Genomic DNA, 20708 nt, shown 5'->3' on the forward strand with positions numbered 1-20708 from the left:
TTGTCTGGACCGAGCCAGACTGTGGGACTGGGGAGTTGTTCTTCCCCCTGTTGTGAGAGCTGCTTGTTACTGCTGTTGAGGCCTGTTCTGATGTTCATTTTGTAGGAGGAGTAGCTCGTGTTGCTTCAAACCAGTTAGATTTCTCAACCTGAACCACAAACTAGGAAAGATAAATTGACTTTATTTATAACCTGGCATTCAACATGGTGGAAGATCTTGAAATCAGCATGGCTGATTTCTCTGGACTTAGCACATAAGCAGGCTTTGTTCATTTGTTCAAGGGATTGCTGGGCATTGGGAAAGGTGACAGGAGGTTCAGAGGCGCCTTTGGACATAGAGAGGAGTAAAATTCTGTGACAGCGGCTTCACCTGCTTCGCAAAATTTCTTAAGGGCTTCTCTGGTGGTGCAGTGGTTGAGAGTCCGCCTGCCGATGCAGGGGACACGGGTTTGTGCCCCGGTCTGGGAGGATCCCACGTGCTGCGGAGCGGCTGGGCCTGTGAGCCATGGCCGCTGAGCCTGCGCGTCTGGAGCCTGTGCTCCACAACGGGAGAGGCCACAGCAGTGAGAGGCCTGCGTACTGCAAAAAAAAAAAAAAAAAAAAAAATTCTTAAGTGTCCGATCTGGTAGCTGACCTTTCTGTGCATTGGGTCCAGCTGTCTTTCCTTGTTCTGTAGTAAATCTATTAACTGCTTCTGCTCAGACACATCCCAGTGCTAGTCAACGTTAGCCTCTTCTCCTCGCTGTCCAATTTGCTGCCACGTGGCTTCTGTGTCACACTCTGTTGTGTAGAAGTCATATGAAGGAGCTTTCTGCTCTGTTTCGGATTATTAGTTTTCTTGCGCATTCTGGTATGCGGTGTTGTGAACCAGTTGAGGAGGTCAGACAGTTTATCCTCACAACCAGAACAGTGACGTTCTCCATTCTTGCACGCCTCAGGTCAGAAATTCTACTAGCAACTTCTTGGTTTTTTTTTTTTTTTTTTTTTTTTTTTTTTGCGGTACGCGGGCCTCTCACTGTTGTGGCCTCTCCCGTTGCGGAGCACAGGCTCCAGACGTGCAGGCTCAGCGGCCATGGCCCACGGGCCCAGCCGCTCCGCAGCATGTGGGATCTTCCCGGACCGGGGCACGAACCCATGTCCCCTGCATCGGCAGGCGGACTCTCAACCACTGCGCCACCAGGGAAGCCCAACTTCTTACTTTTTTTGACCTGTGTTGCTTGTTGCTGGGGGAGCACTTTTGCTTGGCTGTTTACTAGTATGTGGCAGCCACTGCTGGCAAGACTATGAAGGTTGAGCTTAAGAAAAGCATTGATGGCGTCATTTCCATAAATTGGCATCAGTGTCTGCAAATATGGTCATTTGCAGTTATCAACACGAATGGAAGGAAGAAGAGTCTTGGCTGAGGCCTGTGTATAATCCAGTAGCCATTTACATTTAATATTGCTGAGTAATTGTGTGCCTAACTTCACTTACAGATATTAAGTTACATCACCTTTCTTCTTCCTGTGCCTTCCTCTAATTTTCTCCTAACAATCTGGATGAGAATCTTAGAGAGTAAACTTTTTGGATGGCCACAGTGTTATTGAGTGATCATTTTTGCTTAATTAAGTTTTGTTCCTTTGAGACCCTGTGAAGTATAAGCGGCTGAATACAATTTCCAACTTAAGTCTCTACTTTAACCTTCTTGAAAGCTGAAAGAACTCCACAGAGGAGTTGATCTAAGCCTCAGACTTCAAAGGAAAACACTTGAAATTTTTTTTTTAGTTTTCTGGACTCATGTGTACAGATTTCTTCAGCAGTGGCATCTGGTTTATGGAGAAGAGATGTTGAACCAGCCGATTGTGAGTGTTCAGGTAGTGAGGAGTTCCATGTAGGGTTGGTGTATTATTTGAGCATCTCTGGTTGCAAGTAAAAAGATACAGGAGTACTTCAAGGAAACTAAGGGCTGGAATGCTTTGGGGCTTCTGGAAGCCAGTGAAACCAGAATCTAGAGCCAGAAAGCCCCAGACACCAGGAGGTACCTTGTCTTCATCTTTCTCTTCTCCATGCTCCTATTTCCTTTTTCTATCCCTTAGAATGCTGTCTTGACTTCACAGACATATCCTAATATAATGATAGACTATGGCTACCATTTAGCTTCCAGATTTATATATCATCATTCCCACCACGTGAAAAGGCTACTGGAGTGTCTCTTGTCCCATTCTATATTCCTGGAGGACAGGATCTAGATTTAGGTCAGGTGTCCATCCTGACATCTAACTACTAAGAGAAGGTCACTTCCTACAAACAAGGCTGCTGGGAGCCCACCCTTATGGAACAGAAGATAGTTTGAGCTCATAGCCTGGAATTTTCTGTTGTATGGGCTTGGAACTGTCCAAAGATTTCCCAGCCCAGGAAAATCAGATTAGACTTATGCTTAAATTGTATGTTTTTAAAAATTAATTAATGTCACAAATACATTGTTTTGACTATTTTAAAGTTTTGTCCTCTTGTTACTAATACAAATGACAGCTTACAGCTAATTTCTCAGTTCATTAAAATAGAAGTAGAAAGGGCCTTGAACTATCATCCAGTATTCAGACAGGTGATTGTCTGAACCATTCAGGAGAGATGGCTATATAAGCTCTTCATAAAGAAGTCCAGGAAAATAAACTTTACAGCCATTCTTCAGTGACCTATTCAACTACTCTTTTTTTTTAATTTAGTTTTTATTGACGTATAGTTGAATTACAATGTTGTGTTAATTACTGCTGTACAGAAAAGTGACTCAGTTATACATATATATACCTTCTTTTTCATATTCTTTTCCGTTATGGTTTATCAACTACTCTTTTTTAAAAATCACTCTTTGACTTTGAAAGCAGAACTGTATAATTTTAGGAGCCTAGAATTGACTTATCGACCCAACATACACCTGCCTCAACCCAGCCAAATATAGTGAAGAATTTTTCTATTCCTTAGCAACTTATTGAAATGAGTTCCAGAACACTGGAACAATTTTTACTTCTTTATAGCTGCCTTTTATTCTATACCACCAATACCTTCTTACCTAGCTGTGTGATTATGATACAATTTTCCAGGACTTAGGAATAGAAGATTGAAACTTCAGCTACTTAATCACGAACAAGTAAATATCTCTGCCCTATTTTTAAAGACTTTTAGAGGGACCTCCCTGGTGGTCTAGTGGTTAAGACTCTGCGCTTGCACTGCAGGGGGCATGGGTTTGATCCCTGGTCAGGGAACTAAGATCCCACGTGCCACAAGGCACAGTTAAAAAGATTTTAAAAAGAAAAAAAACAAAACAAAAAAACTTTTAGAGACGATTCTTCAGCTTCTCCTCCACTGCCCACTGCCGGTGCTCCTGTGTTTATCCATGTTCTGTGTATGAGAAAATGAGACTGGGAGGTGACCTTAAGTTTGTTCTGAAACACAGTGGGTCATGAATAGTGGCTGAGCCAGGATCAGAATTCCTGCTTTCTGATTCCTGCCTTGTGCTCTTTCTGAACTGCCCTGTGAGGAGACAAGGAATCAGGCCAGAAATGCCTCATTCCTGGAGCCCAGGCAAGCTCTTCCTAATCCCTTTGGTGGCCACAGTGTCCGTGGAAGGCCCATTCTGTGAGCAGACATAAGCCTTTGCACACTGCCACGTCTCTACTGTCTAGCTCTTGGCTCTTTTTTCTTTAATTTCCCTTACATCCCTTTCAGGATATCTGTGTGAAAGAAAGCTTCTTATTCATTTACTCTTTCAATAAAGAACTTAAAAACATATTAAGTGTCTGCTTTGTGCCAGGGCTTGTGCTAGGTACAGCATCCATTACCACTATTGGACTCAACTTTGAAAATTCTAGGTAGTCATGTGCAAACTACAGCAAAAGAAGAGTCATGTCCACACTACCCATTAGATCACCATCGTACGTGGTTAGCCATGCAGTGTCATTACCCCATTATCCTGTCTCTTTGAGGAGGGCAACATATGTATAATAGTGATAGCTAACAAGTAGTAAGTACCGGGCACTGTACTTGGTATTTAACATTCATTATCTTATTTAAACCTCACAACAACCCAGCGAGGTTGATATTTTAAATACCTTTTACAAATGAGTAAACTAAGGTTCAGACAAAAATGGTTAACATTTGATTCATTTATTGTGTGCCAGGTGCTGTGTTAAGTGTTTGTATGAATCATGCTTAATCCTTGCAACAGCCCTATGATATTCTACTATAATTATCCCCATTTTAAAGATGAAAACACTGAGATCCAAGGAGGTTAGGTTTATTGCTCAGGTCATGTAAATAAGTTGTATAACTTGATTAAGATTAGTAATTATCTACCCAGACTCAGGATTAGAATTAGGATTAGGATTAGGATCAGAGCCAGGATTAGGATTTCTGTAGAATTTCAGTGTGATAGTCTTGTCTTCAGCAGTAGATTAGGGATAAGATCCCTCCTGAGGCCTGTGTGTCAAGGCTCTGTGTCTGCCTGCTGTCCGTCCTGGTGTTTCGGCACCCTGAGAGTGCTCCGTGCTTTCTTGGCCATGTTTTATGGTTAGCTGATGTGTGAGCATGCCCAGGAGAACCACATGTAGACTCAGTCTTGATCCAAAGATCACGAACCCACAGCCATACTTTTCTTTGCCTCCTATCACTGATCTCTCCCTGTGCAGTTAAGAAATCTGCCTGCAGATTCAAATTTGAACCAGTGGCTTGCATTTAAACTGCCAATTCAAGTGGGTTATATGTTTTTTTAAACTTTTTCAAGTTTTTAATCTAGGACAGAAAAAAGGTATAGTATATGTGATGCAGAGAAGGTGTATTTTTTAGTGGAAAGACAAACCATAAATACTGGATTGATAATGATTAACCTTTTCAATACATTGGCATTTCCAGAGCTCTTGGGAAAATATTATTGTACCTTCTCACTTATTATTGGCTTTTAAACTTACCTGTAGCTCTCTTTTCAAACTGGAAGCCTCCTCAATTCCTGATTTTCTCTTTGTTTATTCAGCTATTATTTACTGAGTACCTTGTGGGCTAAGCCATGCAGATACACCTGTGAACAAGGCAGACATAATTAACTATAACCATGATAAATGCTACAGAGAAAGTAAAAGGTGCTATTAAAATAGTAGTAGTAGGGGAGGGAGAAGAGTTGTAAAGTCAGGGAAGGCTTTCTGGGGGAATTGCTCTTTAAGCGAGTGGAGGATGAATAGGAAACAGGCAGGAGGGACAAGAGAAGGGAAGGAAGCATTCCAGGCAGAGGGAACAGCATGTGTGGCAACACTGAGGCAAGTAAGACCTTGACTCACCTGAGTCGCTGAGAAGCCGTCAGAGACAGGGAAGTACTTCCGGGAAGAAAAGAGCCACATGCTGGAGAAGGGACTTTCTTTTTCAAAAAATATTGACTTAAAAATTGATGCCCCTGGAAGAATTGGTAATACCACTGCCCCACTGTTATTCCCATGGTATAAATGGTGAAGTGGCCATGCTTCATGGGTGGCCCAGTGGGGCAGACCAGGAGCCGTGGCGGAGGGGGGAGGCTGGGGGAGGTGGGGAGGGCTGTGGGATGACTCTGACTCCGGGGCTTCTCTCCCCTCAGGCCTGAAGACCATTGTGGGCGCCCTAATTCAGTCCGTGAAGAAGCTGTCGGATGTGATGATCCTGACGGTGTTCTGCCTGAGTGTCTTTGCCTTGATTGGACTGCAGCTCTTCATGGGAAACCTGCGGAACAAGTGTGTGGTGTGGCCCATAAACTTCAACGAGAGCTACCTTGAAAATGGCACCAAGGGCTTTGACTGGGAAGAATACATCAACAATAAAAGTAGGTGGAGGCTTCCCTGGTGGCGCAGTGGTTGGGAGTCCACCTGCCGATGCAGGGGACACGGGTTCGTGCCCCGGTCTGGGAGGATCCCACATGCCGCGGAGCGGCTGGGCCCGTGAGCCATGGCCGCTGAGCCTGCACGTACGGAGCCTGTGCTCCGCAACGGGAGAGGCCACAACAGTGAGAGGCCGCGTACCGCAAAAAAAAAAAGTAGGTGGCCCCGCCTCTGCAAGTGGGGAAGAAAGTCTTCCAGAAAGGAAGGCCGGGACTGCTGGAGGGAGCCTTGGGAACTTACTCCCTTCCCTTGAGGTCGGATGATGTTCAGAAGCTCTCAAATATCAGCCCTCTCTCCCTCGCTCTCTTTTCTCTCCCTTTAAAAGCAAAAATGAAACTTTAGATCTTTTTCACATGTACCCCTAAACTTTTGCTTTGAAAATCAGGCTTAGAAACTTGATAAAAATCCTCTTTTCCCTGAGATATTTAAACATTTAGTTTATAGAGTATACCTAGTAAGGTTTCTGAATACTACTTAGACCTTAGGAATCAACCTGGTCTAGGGAGTCGAGTAATCTCTAAGTAATTATTTGATCCTATTTCAGTTAAGGAGTTTTAACAAGTTCATTTCAGGAACCAAGGCACTTGGGTCTTACCCTTAGGAATATTTGGTACAGTAGTACTTCTGTAAAACAATGGGGGAAAGTTAGCAGTATCCCTGTTAGTCACTCCTGAGGAATAAAGGCAGTTAGTACCTACAAGAAAGTGTTGCACAGGGGATTTCAGGGACACCTACCTTCTAATTTAAAGTAGGTCATGGTAACTAGCGATCAGTTTGTCTTTGGTAGAGAGAAGTTATAAAGATAGAAGAGTAAAGTGGTGTAAAGGGGTAAAGAACTCAGAAACCTCTTTTTTAGACCCTTTGAGTCAAGTGCTAGAACGTGGCACACAGATCTGAAGTACGAGTAGAAGTCAGGTGTCTGTGAAAAGAACATTGCAGTAACGGCTACACAGCAGCACTTCTCATTGTTAAATATATACAGGAAAGTAGTTAACGGGAAAGACTTCTTATCAGGCCTCACTGCTGTCAGAAAAGATGTATATGAGCACAAATCCATAACTGTTTATTCTCTCATTCACTGAAATCTGCCTTATTCATTGCCTGCCTCTTCGAACTTTTCTAGCAAATTTTTACACAGTTCCTGGCATGCTGGAACCTTTACTCTGTGGGAACAGTTCTGATGCTGGGTAAGTAGCTCACCTAATTTTATTCTCCTCCCTTAAAATAATTTGTCAGACAAAAATGGACAATATGTTCTCTTTCTTTGTGCTCGTATAGTGGATCCTTAGTGGGCCCGATGTATTGGGTGACTCAGATTTTCTTTCTGTTTTATATTTGTCCGTCCAAAGTTGACATTTCACTAGTAGGTGAAGGTGTCCATAGTCTCAAGCCAAAATTAAAGATGTAAAAGGCTAAAGACAGAATCTGTAACATCAGATATCTTGCCTGTCTCTTGAAGACTCTCCTCATTCTATCCTAACACAATTAATAAGATATCGAATAAGGACACCGTCTTCATGATAGGCTAGCACCCAAGGTTGACCCAGAATATGCCAGGCCTGACAACGTGGGGGAGGGAAAAGAGTTGCAATGTAATATCTTTTCCCCTTTTTATATTGTGGCAAAATACACGTAACATAAAATTTGGTCTCTTAACCATTTCTGCATGTACAGTTCAGTGGTATTAAGTATGCTGATGTTGTTATGCAACCATCACCACCATGCATCTCCAGAACTCTTCATCTTCCTACAGTGAAACTCTGTACCCAATAACTCCCCATTCTTCCCTCCACTCAGCCCCTGGTGACCACCATTCTACTTTCTGTCTCTATGATTTTGACCAGTCTAAGTACCTTACTTAAGTAGAATAATACAGTAATTGTCTTTCTGCAACTGGCTTATTTCACTTAGCATAGTGTCCTCAGGGTTCATCCATGTTATAGTATATGTCAGAATTTCCTTCCTTTTTAAGGCTGAATAATATTCCATTGTATGTATATATCACATTTTGTTTATCCATTCATCTGTCAGTAGACACTTGGGTTGTTTCCACATTTTAGCTGCTATGAACATGAGTGTACAGCAACAGAGTTTAGTCCTGATTCTGCTACTTCTAGACTTTTAGCAAGCCATTTAACTTATGTGGGCCTCAGTTTCTTCATCTAAAAATGGATTTAATCATGTTCTCACCTTCTCAAAGGGTTATGTAAGGATCCAGTTACATAACATATGTGAAAGTGCTTTGTAAACAGAGGACTATATAAATGTAGGGTGTAGTGTCATTATTTAGAGTATATTGGTAAATACAGGAATTGGTGTTTTAAGATGACATGATGACTAGAAGTTCATTTAATTACTGTATTGAAGTAGATACTAGAAATTACACTGAAATAAATATCAGGCGGGTCTTAAAGCAGAAGAACTGTTATAATCAAGGTCACTGAAATCCCCAGTATGACATGCTTGTCACAATGGGTGTTAAGAGAATCGAGATGATTAAGAGGAGCTTCTAGCCATTTGTCATTTCGGATAGCAGCTAAGTTAAATTTGGTTGGATTGCACATTGATATGAATCTAGGACAGTGATTCTCAAATTTTGGCATGCATAAGAATCATCTGACACGCCCCTTAAAAATACAGATTCATGGATCCCATATCCAGAGCTTTTATTCCTAGGTCTTGGGTAGGTCATAGGAATCAACGTTTTTCAGGTGATTCTGATCCTAGACTGTCCCCATGACAACATTTTTTGAAAAATTGACCTTGCTACTTTGTTTCTTTCCTCTTTTTCTTTTTTTAAATTCCTGTTTGTTGACCTGTAATAAATAACCATCTATATATTTATTATCTCCAAGGTCATAGAGATGCCTTACAGCTGATGACTGGGTAGGATTACATTGAAAAGCCCTTTGTTTCCCTTTCTTTCCTCAGGCAATGCCCAGAGGGATACCAGTGTATGAAAGCAGGAAGGAACCCCAACTATGGTTACACAAGCTTTGACACTTTTAGCTGGGCCTTCTTGGCATTGTTTCGCCTTATGACCCAGGACTACTGGGAAAACTTGTATCAATTAGTAAGTAATACCTCTTTTTCGAGTACTACCTCTTTTTCTTTGGTGATAGAATTTACATGAGGATATGTGGGGTTGGGGACATTCTGTGTGAGAGACCTTTGGTGAAGACGTTATATAGGATCTTAGGATGGTATTTCTCAGAGTCAGTGGGTTTACAAAAGTAAGTGAATTCTCCCAGCTCTTGGCCCGGTTCTTTAATGCTCATCATGTATAGCTGTAGCGGTTCACAGACTTGAGAGCCTCTTGCCTGGCCTGGGAATCTGCCTTCTCTACCTACTTCCTATCATTTCACCAGACCATCTTCAGTATTTCTCCTTTTGGATTTTTCGGCTTAGGGCATCTTTTTAAGAAATATTAAACACATTGTGCAAGGCACTATGCTAGACATTATAAAGATGAGATTTTATCCACAGAGATCTTGGAGCCTAAATATGTCAATGTTTTGAAATTTGTAACACATTTGTATTTGTTCAAGAATGTTGTGACAGATTTTTTTAAAAAGGTCACTACTATTCTATTGGGCTGCTTTGGTGACTCTGGGCAAGTCATTTAATTTTGCTGGTTGTGGTGGAGAAGTTAGTGTAGGTGACTGCTGAGGGTCTTCCAGTTTAGAGATTCTCTGATGATCCATTGTTTTCCATTTGACTCTAGCATTTGGTAATGCAAATTAGTTTGAGGATAAGAAATGTGTTCCCCTCAGGCATGAAGGAAGCTCTTTAAGGGAAGTTTCTTATTCGTATCTCCTAGAATTCTTCCTTTCTGTTGTACAGCCTAGTATTCCCTCAGGATTGAATCTTTCCCATGAAGTATTTGTGACTTATGCTAAGTTTCAATTTGTGGTTGAGAAGAACAAAAATGAAAACTAAGTAATAGTGGGTCCTGTGTACATAACCTAAAACACAATTGTTCTTTGATGTCTATTTGCTTGCTCAGGGAATACTCAGTAGTCCTTGAGTATTCCCCAAGGAATCCTCTTGGGATCCTCCTTCCTGTTTTCTTTTCCCTCCACTATCCTTTATGTCATATCCCTCTTTAAAAACTCATCCTATTGCAACAGGCTAAGGAAGGATGTCCCTCAAGATAGGGACTTCCTATGACTTGGACCTGATCCCAGAGATGGAATTTGTCTGTTAATGCTCTTTGAGGACCAGTAGGTAAATGAGCTGAGGTCTTGTATTCATTTCTTCAGACTTGTTTTAGAACGAGCTGACAAAGTCAAATGTAATTCTTAGCCCAGAGCGATTTTTCCTTTAAAAAAAAATTAAGCATTTTTCTACAAAAGGAGTATATTAAGAGTATTTGGAAGTGGAAGAGGACTTTTTTGTCATAATGAATGGGACGTACTACCAACATTTACTGTGAGTTGAGGGTAGGGAGGCCATTTGGCCGTTGGGGATGCTAAGTGTTGTGCAGTGTGCAGTACCACACAGTGAAGTACTGTCCTGTTCCAAATGCAGTAGTGCCCCTGCAGAGGAACACCAGCCCATGAGTAGTTTTCAGCCTGATTCGTTTGATGCAAGCAACTCAGAAAGTGGTCTTTGTCTCTTTGTCTTTACAGACCTTAAGAGCAGCTGGGAAAACGTACATGATCTTCTTCGTCTTGGTCATCTTTGTGGGTTCTTTCTACCTGGTGAACTTGATCTTGGCTGTGGTGGCCATGGCTTATGAAGAACAGAATCAGGCAACACTGGAGGAAGCAGAGCAGAAAGAGGCTGAATTCAAAGCAATGTTGGAGCAACTTAAGAAGCAACAGGAAGAGGCACAGGTTGGTGACCAATTCTTTGCTATGGTCCTTCCTGCCAGATCACAGTGACTAAGGCCCCACCTGATTGCCATTCCAATTGATCTTTTTAGGCATCAGTCACTGTCAAATAGAAGTCACTGATCTGATTAAAATAACCCAAGTAACAACTGCAGATGGTCAGTCCAATTATTCCATTTGTCTTAATGGCCAAATTGTTTGTGAATAGGAACTTTTGTTGAATTTCTCAACTGTTCAGTGTACAACTGCTTTGCTGGCTGGAGAGAAAAAAAAGTGACCAGAGCAATGTATATAATGCTTCATATAAGCATAGCCTTTTTGTTGAGAAAAACATTAGGATCCCCTTCAGAGATTCTCTGTGGTCATAATAAGTCTTGAAAAGAAGATACAGGTAAAATATTAAAGTAAAATTTGAAAAACAAACTTGTGATTCCACCAACACCCTAACAATTTACTTTTTAATCTTTATTCAAATATACATGTATTTTTACATTGTTGGACCCATAATGTATAGTATAGTTTCTTAGCATTGATTTTCAGAGTTGTCCAAAAAAAGGATCATTTGGTACCAAGGTGGCAGCCACGTCTTGTCTGAGATACTCAAGAGAATAAATCCCAGAGTTCTCACCATGCCGTTCTGCTCTGATTATGCAAGGCTGTGTGCCACGATACAAATTCAGCAAGGAAAAAGAGATACCAGGCTCCAGCCACAGTCTCCTCTGATGGGCTGGTTTTCCTTCCTCCTCTTTTCCCTTTTTCCCCTATCTGTGGGAGAGGAAGTAATCCGTACTAATTGCTTGGCTTTGGGCGGCTCCAGTTAATTGCTTCTGACCTGCTCTGTTGCTGTGGCTCCTTTCGTAGGCGGCGGCGATGGCCACTTCAGCAGGAACTGTCTCAGAAGATGCCATAGAGGAAGAAGGTGAAGAAGGGGCAGGCTCTCCCCGGAGCTCATCTGAAATCTCTAAGCTCAGTTCCAAGAGTGCCAAAGAGAGACGTAACAGGAGAAAGAAGAGGAAACAAAAGGAGCTCTCTGAAGGAGAAGAGAAAGGGGATCCCGAGAAGGTGTTCAAGTCAGAGTCAGAAGATGGTATGAGGAGGAAGGGCTTTCGGCTACCAGACAACAGAATTGGGAGGAAATTTTCCATCATGAATCAGGTAAACTCTTTGCGCCGGGTCAAATAAGCCTAAGAAATTTTGGTTTCCCTAATCTCACTTGATTCCCCTTTGGGTTTATGTTTTCCACACCCAGCCCTGCATTCTCAGGCCTACCTCTCCATACTTCCATGTTGTTTTCCTTTAGGAGGAAGTGTTACTCGCGTATTAGGGCTGCCCTGTGCTCTAATCCTGCCCTCCCTTCTCTGCTCTAAAGCTAGCCCTAGGACAACCTGGTCACCTTTGGCAAACTTACTATAGCAGTAAAGTCTGTGTCACAACCAGCAAGCCTTATGTTCTAAAACATCATGAAGAACTTTTCTCCTCTTAGCCTCTGAACTTCAGAATTTAGATCAAATACCTCTTTTTAAGAGTTTCATACAATTTTAGGTTAAAAAAAAAAGTCATGAAACTCTTTAGGTCACCTTATTTGAGTGTGGCAAGTTCTAGTAATTAATTATTCTAGATATATAGTGTCATGCTGATAAATTAGCCTATGATATATTAAAAGCCTCCAGTTTTACCCAACTTTGATAAATCAGGAAACTAAGAGAAAGAGAAGGGAGAGGACTTATTGATTATTATTGAGCATTGTATTACTATAAATTTCATCACATACTAGGTATTTTTGGATTTCAGAGAACACCACCAAAATCCAATTCTTAAGCCATTTAATTCCCCAATTTTTTTTTATTTATTTATTTTTGGCTGCATTGGGTCTTCATCGCTGCATGCAGGCTTTCTCTCGTTTCGGTGAGGGGGGCTACTCTTTGTTGTGGTGCATGGGCTTCTCATTGCGGTGACTTCTCTTGTTGCGGAGCACAGGCTCTAGGCACACGGGCTTCAGTAGTTTTGGCATGCAGGCTCTAGAGCGCAGGCTCAGTAGTTGTGGTACACGGGCTTAGTTGCTCTGCGGCATGTGGGATCTTCCTGGACCAGGGCTCGAACCCGTGTCCCCTGCATTGGCAGGCGGATTCTTAACCACTGTGCCACCAGGGAAGCCCTAATTCCCCATTTTAAAGAAAGTTTTGTAAGGTATAGAATAGATTACAGTTCCTGGTTATGGCAGTGTATTCAGTGTCTTTTCTTGTTTCCCAGAGATGATTGATTGTGTCTCTCCCTTACATCTCTCACCTCCCAGCTCAGTCTTTTGCTAGTCTAGTTCATTTTATCACAGCAGAATCTCTAATGTCCATCCCCTTCTTTTTTTTCTTATTAATCCTATTTTAGTTCAGACTTTGTGTTACTTTGTTCTACTGCAGTTATCCATTGCAGCTTCATTCACTCTTGTCTGTCTCTCTCTCCTTTATGTTTTATATATTGTCAGCAGATCACTTCCTAAAACATATCTCTCATTATTCATCACCAAGCATTTATGGAGTGCCTACTGTGTGTCAAGGATTGTGCTAGGTCCTAGAGATTAAAAGGTGGTTAGAACACCATCCCTGCCCTAGGGAGCTTACAGTGTAATGGGGCAACCAGATACACTGAAAAAATTATTTGTGTAATAGCATTGATGATATTATTCCATAATTGAGATACACTGGGGTGTTTTGGAGGGCACAGATCTATCCCAAGCTGGAGGTTCAGCAAAGATTTTCTGGGGAAGATCAATGAAGGATAAACAGGAGTTAGTCAAGTAACGTACATGTGTGTTGGTGAGGGAGCAGTAAGACGGAAGAAAGGACATTCCAGGTTTGGAGGAAAAGTATGTTCCAGTTTGGACATCCCAAGTTTGAATTGTTTGTTGGGAAACCAGGTAGACACATGGATAGTCAAATGATAGCTCAGGGAAGAGGTCCTGAGCTGACAGGTGGGGATTGAAACCATGAGACTGGATGAGATGACTCGGAGAGGTTGTGTCAGGTGGAAGAACAGTGGGCCACTGATGTTCATGGGCATTGGAGATGGAGCTCATGGAGGAAAACAAGTGAACGGTCGTTAGAGGTGCTAAGGGAACCGACAGTGCAGTGAGGGCTGGAGAGCACAAGGGTGGGAGAAGGCAGTGGAGTGATCAGTGGATTGAAACTTGACAGAGATGTTTGATGAGATCAGAAATGGAAATGTCCGTTGGATTCGGCAACAGAAGTCATTGAGAACTTGAAAGTTACATTTCAGTCCAGGGTAAGGGTGGATGCCATATTGAGTGGGAAGTAAAGACTTCTCATTCAAACTTCTTTAAAGAATGTGGGTGGGGGCTTCCCTGGTGGCGCAGTGGTTGAGAATCTGCCTGCTAATGCAGGGGACACGGGTTCGAGCCCTGGTCTGGGAGGATCCCACATGCCGCGGAGCAACTAGGTCTGTGAGCAACAACTACTGAGCCTGCGCATCTGGAGCCTGTGCTCCGCAACAAGAGAGGCTGCGACAGTGAGAGGCCCACGCACTGTGTTGAAGAGTGGCCCCCACTCGCCGCAACTAGAGAAAGCCCTCGCACAGAGACGAAGACCCAACACAGCAAAAATAAATAAATTAATAACCCCCTACCCCCAACATCTTAAAAAAAAAGAAAAAAAAAGAATGTGGGTGAAAATAAGCATTTTTATAATCTGTTGGAGAGGAAACCCAGAAGAAGGAGGGTTGGAAGTAAAAATGGAGTAGAATAGAAAAGAAAATAGAACACAGTCTTGGGAGATGTGAAAATAGGTGTAGCCTCTAACAGGAAAGGGGGTACCTTGTCCCCCACCAAAGACGCCAGCACAGTAGAGGTGGGTGTGTGTGGATAACTTTGTAGATGGGGAGTAGGAAGTGGAGAAAGATGACACCTGTCAGTCTCTAGTTTTCAATAATGTAGGAAATTAAAAATCTTATCGAAGGGTTTGAGAGGTTGAGTCGGGAGGTTGAAGACAATAGTGACAGTTTAGAGTAGTTATTAAGAAGAATGGGAGAGGGAACTCCCCTTTGGGGTGGAATTCATAGCACTCCCCCTCCCCGACGCACACTCCCTTTTCAGTCTCCAGTCCCTGTGCCCCTTCAAACACCCTATACTTACACCACAGTGAACTACTAGATGCTTCTCATACACCATGCTTCTTTTCTACCCTCTGTTTTGCTCCAGAAACAGCCTCTCTAAGATGCCCTGTTTTTTCCATTTCTGAATTGTCCACATTGTATTTATTCTTCACATCCTTTTCTCAAGAAACCTTCCCTGACCCACCTCCATCCCGCCCCCAATTGGAAATTATCATTTCATCTTTCCATTATGTTTATACGTACCTCTTTGCATGTTGCTTTTTACTGTATGTGGTTTTATATTTACTAATATTCATATCCTCTCCTCTCTCAGATAAAATCCTAAAGTCAAGGCCTGCTTCTATGCCCATTCAGATATTTGTTGGAAAAATGAATGAAGAACTTTTATAAATCTGATTTAACCCCTTCTGGGACTTTTTTATGGCCTGGAACCATCTCTGTCTCACCTTCACTTCACCTTTCTCCTAGTTCAGTCTCTTTTGGGGGAAAACTGTGACTGTAGCTTTGTTGTAATCCAACCCTTGTCTTGAGAGCCATCCTGAGCTAGTTAATAAATACCTTAGTACCATTCACACTTTGCTATTGAATGGGCTCTGATTAATCCATAGGCTTCAGCACAGAGTTGCACTGATTGCTCCCTAGCTCAAAAATAAAGCTGGGCTTCTGAGATGTCCTGCTTTGCATGAAAATGTTCACTTCCTCTAATTTCCCCATCTGAAAAAAACTGTGGATTCCTAGAGTCCGTGGCTGACTGCCAAGACTTGCTTAGAAGCCCCACACAGTAGTAATACTGTTTGTCCCAGGACTCTCCTGCAGTTTCTCTGATTTTATCTGGAGGAATGGTTGCAGAAACTGAGGCCTAGAGAGATTTACTAATTTATTTAAGGTTATATAGCTAGTAGGTGTTGCAGGCAAGATTTGAACCAGGGGCTTCTGACTATAAGCCTTGTACTGCGGTCTCTAGCCACCCCCTTCTCACTCACCTCCACACATACCTGGTCGTCTGTTCTCTTAGCTTAACGGCAACTAGCTTCAGTTTTTCCACCGCACAGTTCAAGTGAATGTCAGTTTCCTGTATTTCTGATCTGCTGAGATCCTATCGAGACATCTGCCCAACCTGTCTCCTACCTGTTTCTCTGTAAAATTACTGCTGTGTTTTTAGGGTTTAGGTGAAAACAAGTATTAGGTTGAGTTCATTTTTGCAAAGTATTTTAATTATTCTGTGGCAGCAATTCTCAAACTTTTTGGTCTTTATATCTTTAAGAATTATTGAGAACCCCAAAGAGCTTTTTTTAAATGTGCTTTCAGTTTATTGTGTTAGAAATTATAATTAAGAAATTTTAAAATGTTTGTTTACTGATTTATTTAAAATAATAATGTTAAACCCATTATATGTTTAACACAGATCATACATATTTTTGAAAAAATAAACTGTTTTCCAGATCAAAAAAAAATTAGTGTAAAAAATGGTACTGTTTACATCTTTGCGAATCTCTTTAATCTGTGGTTAATAGAAGATAGCTGGAATATACCTGTATTCAGTCTGTTGCGATGTATTTTTTTTGGTTGAAGTATTTAAAGAAAATCTAGTTTCATACAGATGTAGTTGGAAAAGGGAGAAATATTTTAACAGCCTTTTTAGATAATTGTGAATATTCTTCTTTGATGCTTTTCCAAAACTGGATAATGGAAGATTTTTAAATGGTTAGTTGCAATGTAGAAGCTGAAACTGTATCAGTAACTTGGTACTCTGTTACATTAAAATCCTTTGCTGTATTTTGCACTATAGGTCTTTAACTCATGAATGACTTGTAGCATCTTACATTGACCATTTGGGAAATACTGGTTCACTAAGTTATACAGATCTTCGAAGTACTGACACACAATATTAAAAAATCACGTATATTATTATCTCTATCAAGCTCATAAGAAAAGTCTTTAAATTCTGTGAAACTGTCAGGCTCACAGAGTCTACTGTATGCCTGTGAGAAAACAAGAGTGATAAAGGCAGACATCATCTTAGTATTATTATGAAGTAGTTTTAATCTTGTGACCCCCCTCCCAATAAAAGGGTCACAAGGACCCCAGGAGTTCTCAGACCACATTTTAAGAACCAACTGCTGTGTTGGAAAGAAAAAGTGAAGAAAAGGTGAAATAGGGCAATGGAAGTAGGACATTTAAATCATCAATTTATTACATTCTAAACATCCCAGTCATTGTTAAGCCTTATCCCAGTAAACAGCTGACATGGATGCCCTGAAATTCCCAATTAATTTTTCTGTGTAATGTGAGGGCTACTCCCTCAAACCAAGAACACCCCAGAGCTATTCTCCCAAGCAAACACCTAGATCTAAGGTAGTATTTTTAGTTAGCTGTGATGTGACTGCCTGAAAAGGACCAGACGCTCCTGGTTTGTTGACAGGAAAGATTTTGAAAACAGGACCTATCTCATACACTAGCCTGGATCCCAGGAGTTAATAGAGCCACGGGTCCTGAGTCATAACTAAAACCCTCCAGTCCAGGAAAATTGAGACTGGGGGGCTACCCGCAGGATATGTCTCCTTAGGGAATTGGCTAGATCAGGATTAGATACAAGGGGTACAAGGAGAAATGGGACAAGTTCATCTTTTCCCCTTCTACATTTATTGCAGTCAACTCTTTTGCCAAGAATGGAACAAAGAATTAAAGAATAATAGATAAACTGTTTCCTTTTAGTGTGTATTGTCTCAGGATCCTGATTCCTAAGTGTTCCTGGGTCACTGAATTGGTCATGATCTTTCTATCACTTCCTCTCACTTTCCTGTCAGTTAAGAATAGTCAGGTATTATATACTATATGAGATCTAATATAGTATATAATATTTCCTACGAGGCTGCAGGTTTCGAGAGGGCAGGGACCATGTTATATGTCTTGTTCACCACTGTATCCACATCACTTAGCACACAACAGGTATTTAATGATCATTTGTCAAATAAAAATCAAACCTCTTTCCTAATATGGAGACCTAATATAGTAGGTAGGGTCAGCACCCAACATCGGCCTTGTGAAAATCACAGACTCAGTCCAGGGAAGCTTGCTGTGAGAAGGGAGGCAGTTTTTTATTTTCTGTATTTTATGGGGCTTTGACATGTTAGGAGCCTTGCTGGCTGGGGGGAGCTCCCCATCTTGGTGCTAGTTTAATTCCTAGAGAGAGCGAACAACTTGCCAGGAAGTGTGCCTTTCTTGTGCAGATCAACCAGTCCAAGACCCTTATCCCCAGCCTCCTGTTACCTCATTCACACACCCAGCCAATATTTCCCGTGTCCTAAATCACTCCAGAGCCAGGACCATTCCTATAGCCCAGAACCTGTTTGAAATTATTCAAACTCTCCAATTTTAAACTTGTTCAAATATGCCTGCTCTGCCCCACCCATCACTTCCACAGCAAAGGCTCTGGGCCAGGCTTTTCCCCTCGCTCCTCCTGCCTCCTGACTGACCCTCATACGCAGCCCCCCCCCCCACCGTGAGGCCCTGTGTGGCCTGGCATGACATGGTGCAGCATGCCATGCCCCCTTATTTTGGGAACTGTAAGTAATAAACTCTTCTTTCAAAGGCAGTTATCTCTGTGTCTGTCACCTTACCATACCTGATTAAAACAAAATCATAGGTGGGACTTCCCTGGTGGTCCAGTGGGTGAGACTTCACGCTCCCAAGGCAGGGGCCCTGGGTTCGATCCCTGGTCAGGGAACCAGCTCCCGCATGCTGCAACTAAGACCCGGCACAGCCTAAATAAATAAATATTTAAAAAAAGAAAGAAAGAAAGAAAGAAACCAGAACTCATAGGTATATTCTAACACTTAACAAATCTTCTGGCCAGCCACATTGTTTAGAGAAGTGCTTCTCAAACTATCTGTAGCGAAGGACCAGTTTTTGTCTTTCCCATTTCTTCATGAATGATACTCTTGTAAAATATAATTGCAATAAACTTCTAGAAAAATTATCACATTCTTAGATGTTGTAAAAATGCCTACTTGCTATTAAAATTTCTAAATGCTTCTCTCAGGTTTTTACCGTCTCATTGCAAACCAGTAGCGGATTATATACTAACATTGATCTGTGAATGGTTCAGGGGAATGAATCAGTGAGGGTGCCCAAACATATATGTGAAATGAGGAATAGCAAGCAATAAGCTGGAGGAGGGGCTGACGCCTCTACCAGCTCAACAGCATGGAGAAGGAACATGGCCATGTATGTGCCCTTTTAATACACAGTGACACCCTCCACTCATAAATGAGACCCAGTGAACTTTCTAGAATCTAACCTATGCAGCTCCTCCTCTCTGGTGCAGGGATGAGGCAGAAGAGCAAAACAAGTCAGAGTGATCAGGAAAGGGGTCAGAGATGTTGCATACCTGAACCCTATTTTTTAGAGGCCTACATACAGCCTATAGTATGTATTTAACAATAACATTTATATAAAATGATCTGTGATAAGTGGTTTTCTTGATGCAGTTTCCAGTAATCAAATTCATTTATTATCTCAGAGATTTGTGAGTTGCTTCAAGCCAAGGCAAGAGGAGACTACATAACAAGGGAAATACAGGTTAGAGAGTGAAGTATGATAAAACTAGAAATATCCAAAGAAAATGTACCCATCTGGGCATGGGGGCTTTGTACATTATAGGAAGAGAATGGAACTGGGCTCATTTTGAGTCTAGACCTAGAAGTGGAATTCTAGGTATAAAAAAGATATGGGCAGAAATATTAAAGAGGAGCCCTACAGCCATTCCAGGGTTATCATCAAAAGTATTATTTTAAAATGTTTATTTAGCACTTTTAATATGTATACTATATTGGCAGAGTCCTAGCCCACAAAGAACTTTCACAGTGGAATCATTTTACCAGAAGGGTAAGGCCTAAACTCTAAGGCAAAAATCTTATATAGCTAAAAGTTACTTTGAAATTCCTTCAAAGCCATAATTGAGCAAACTGAGTATCTCAGGGTAGCAAGGAGGATTGTCTGAGGTCAGTTGACTGTGTCAGGTTTTGTTCTCTTAGAGCAGATGTCCTCAAACTGGGATTGCATCCCCTCAGGGCACTTGAAGACTTTCTAAGCACAGTTTTAAGGAACCTGATTTCCAGATCTTTAAGTTACATTTTCCTATGCCTAGGGTGAGGCCTGTGGTCCAAAGTCACACCAGTTCTTTTCCACTTTTCTTTTCACAGTCAGCCTTCTCCCACTTTACAAAAGGAAGGCATACCTCTCTCTCATCCCAAATCCTAAGTGGTGTATTGCCCTAAGATATAAAAATCTTTGGAGGTGCGAAACAAAGGGACAGTTGAAAATATTAGGGTCTAAAAAGTTTTCTTCAATCTAGGAAACAAACCCATTGTAAGGCTTTCTGAATTTACCTATCTCTTACATACTTCTAATAAGAGTGAAATATAGAGTTCTAATCAGGGGCAATGGGATGTTTTAAGTTCAGGAGCTTGATGGATGTCACTGGGATACATATTAATACATTTATTAAAAATGAAAAATGAAGTCATACTTTTTCCAATGAAAATAAGTCTGATTTGGCCCATTGCTTTGACATTGGGGACTTGCTTTGCTAATTAGATCATATGGTGGGCATTTTTGTAAATTAAATGAGCTAAGTCTGTGGCTTTAAGGTTTTGATGAAAATATCTTTAAAGCATGTGATCACATCATTTTATTAAAAAATTAATGTTGGCAGTGATGTATAGAAATTGACAAGATTTTGGTTATTCCAACCTTTTCTGTTGGGTTAAATATGGTTCCTTTAAAGTAAAAGAATAACCCCTGTAAGAGGTACCGATATAATTATTAGTTAATAATAAATAAAGCCTTTTTGATATCCTCAGGAATCAGGAAATGGA

At 41.4% G+C, this 20708-nt stretch overlaps 1 protein-coding gene across 1 annotated transcript in view; it reads left to right on the forward strand.

Moving 5' to 3' along the window:
* The window catches only part of SCN8A (sodium voltage-gated channel alpha subunit 8), a gene marked incomplete at its 3' end in the record, with an annotated part of 182904 nt that overhangs the window by 103771 nt on the left and 58425 nt on the right, over positions 1-20708 (forward strand). Inside the window, exons 7-11 of the mRNA XM_082635167.1 lie at positions 5596-5817; positions 6996-7059; positions 8804-8945; positions 10504-10710; positions 11569-11862. Coding sequence (XP_082491293.1) covers positions 5596-5817; positions 6996-7059; positions 8804-8945; positions 10504-10710; positions 11569-11862 — 929 coding nt within the window. The remainder of the gene's footprint in view (positions 1-5595; positions 5818-6995; positions 7060-8803; positions 8946-10503; positions 10711-11568; positions 11863-20708) is intronic.

This window comes from Mesoplodon mirus, assembly GCF_964341445.2.
Source record: "Mesoplodon mirus genome assembly, chromosome: 11".
In the NCBI taxonomy this organism is placed as follows: Eukaryota; Metazoa; Chordata; class Mammalia; order Artiodactyla; family Ziphiidae; genus Mesoplodon; species Mesoplodon mirus.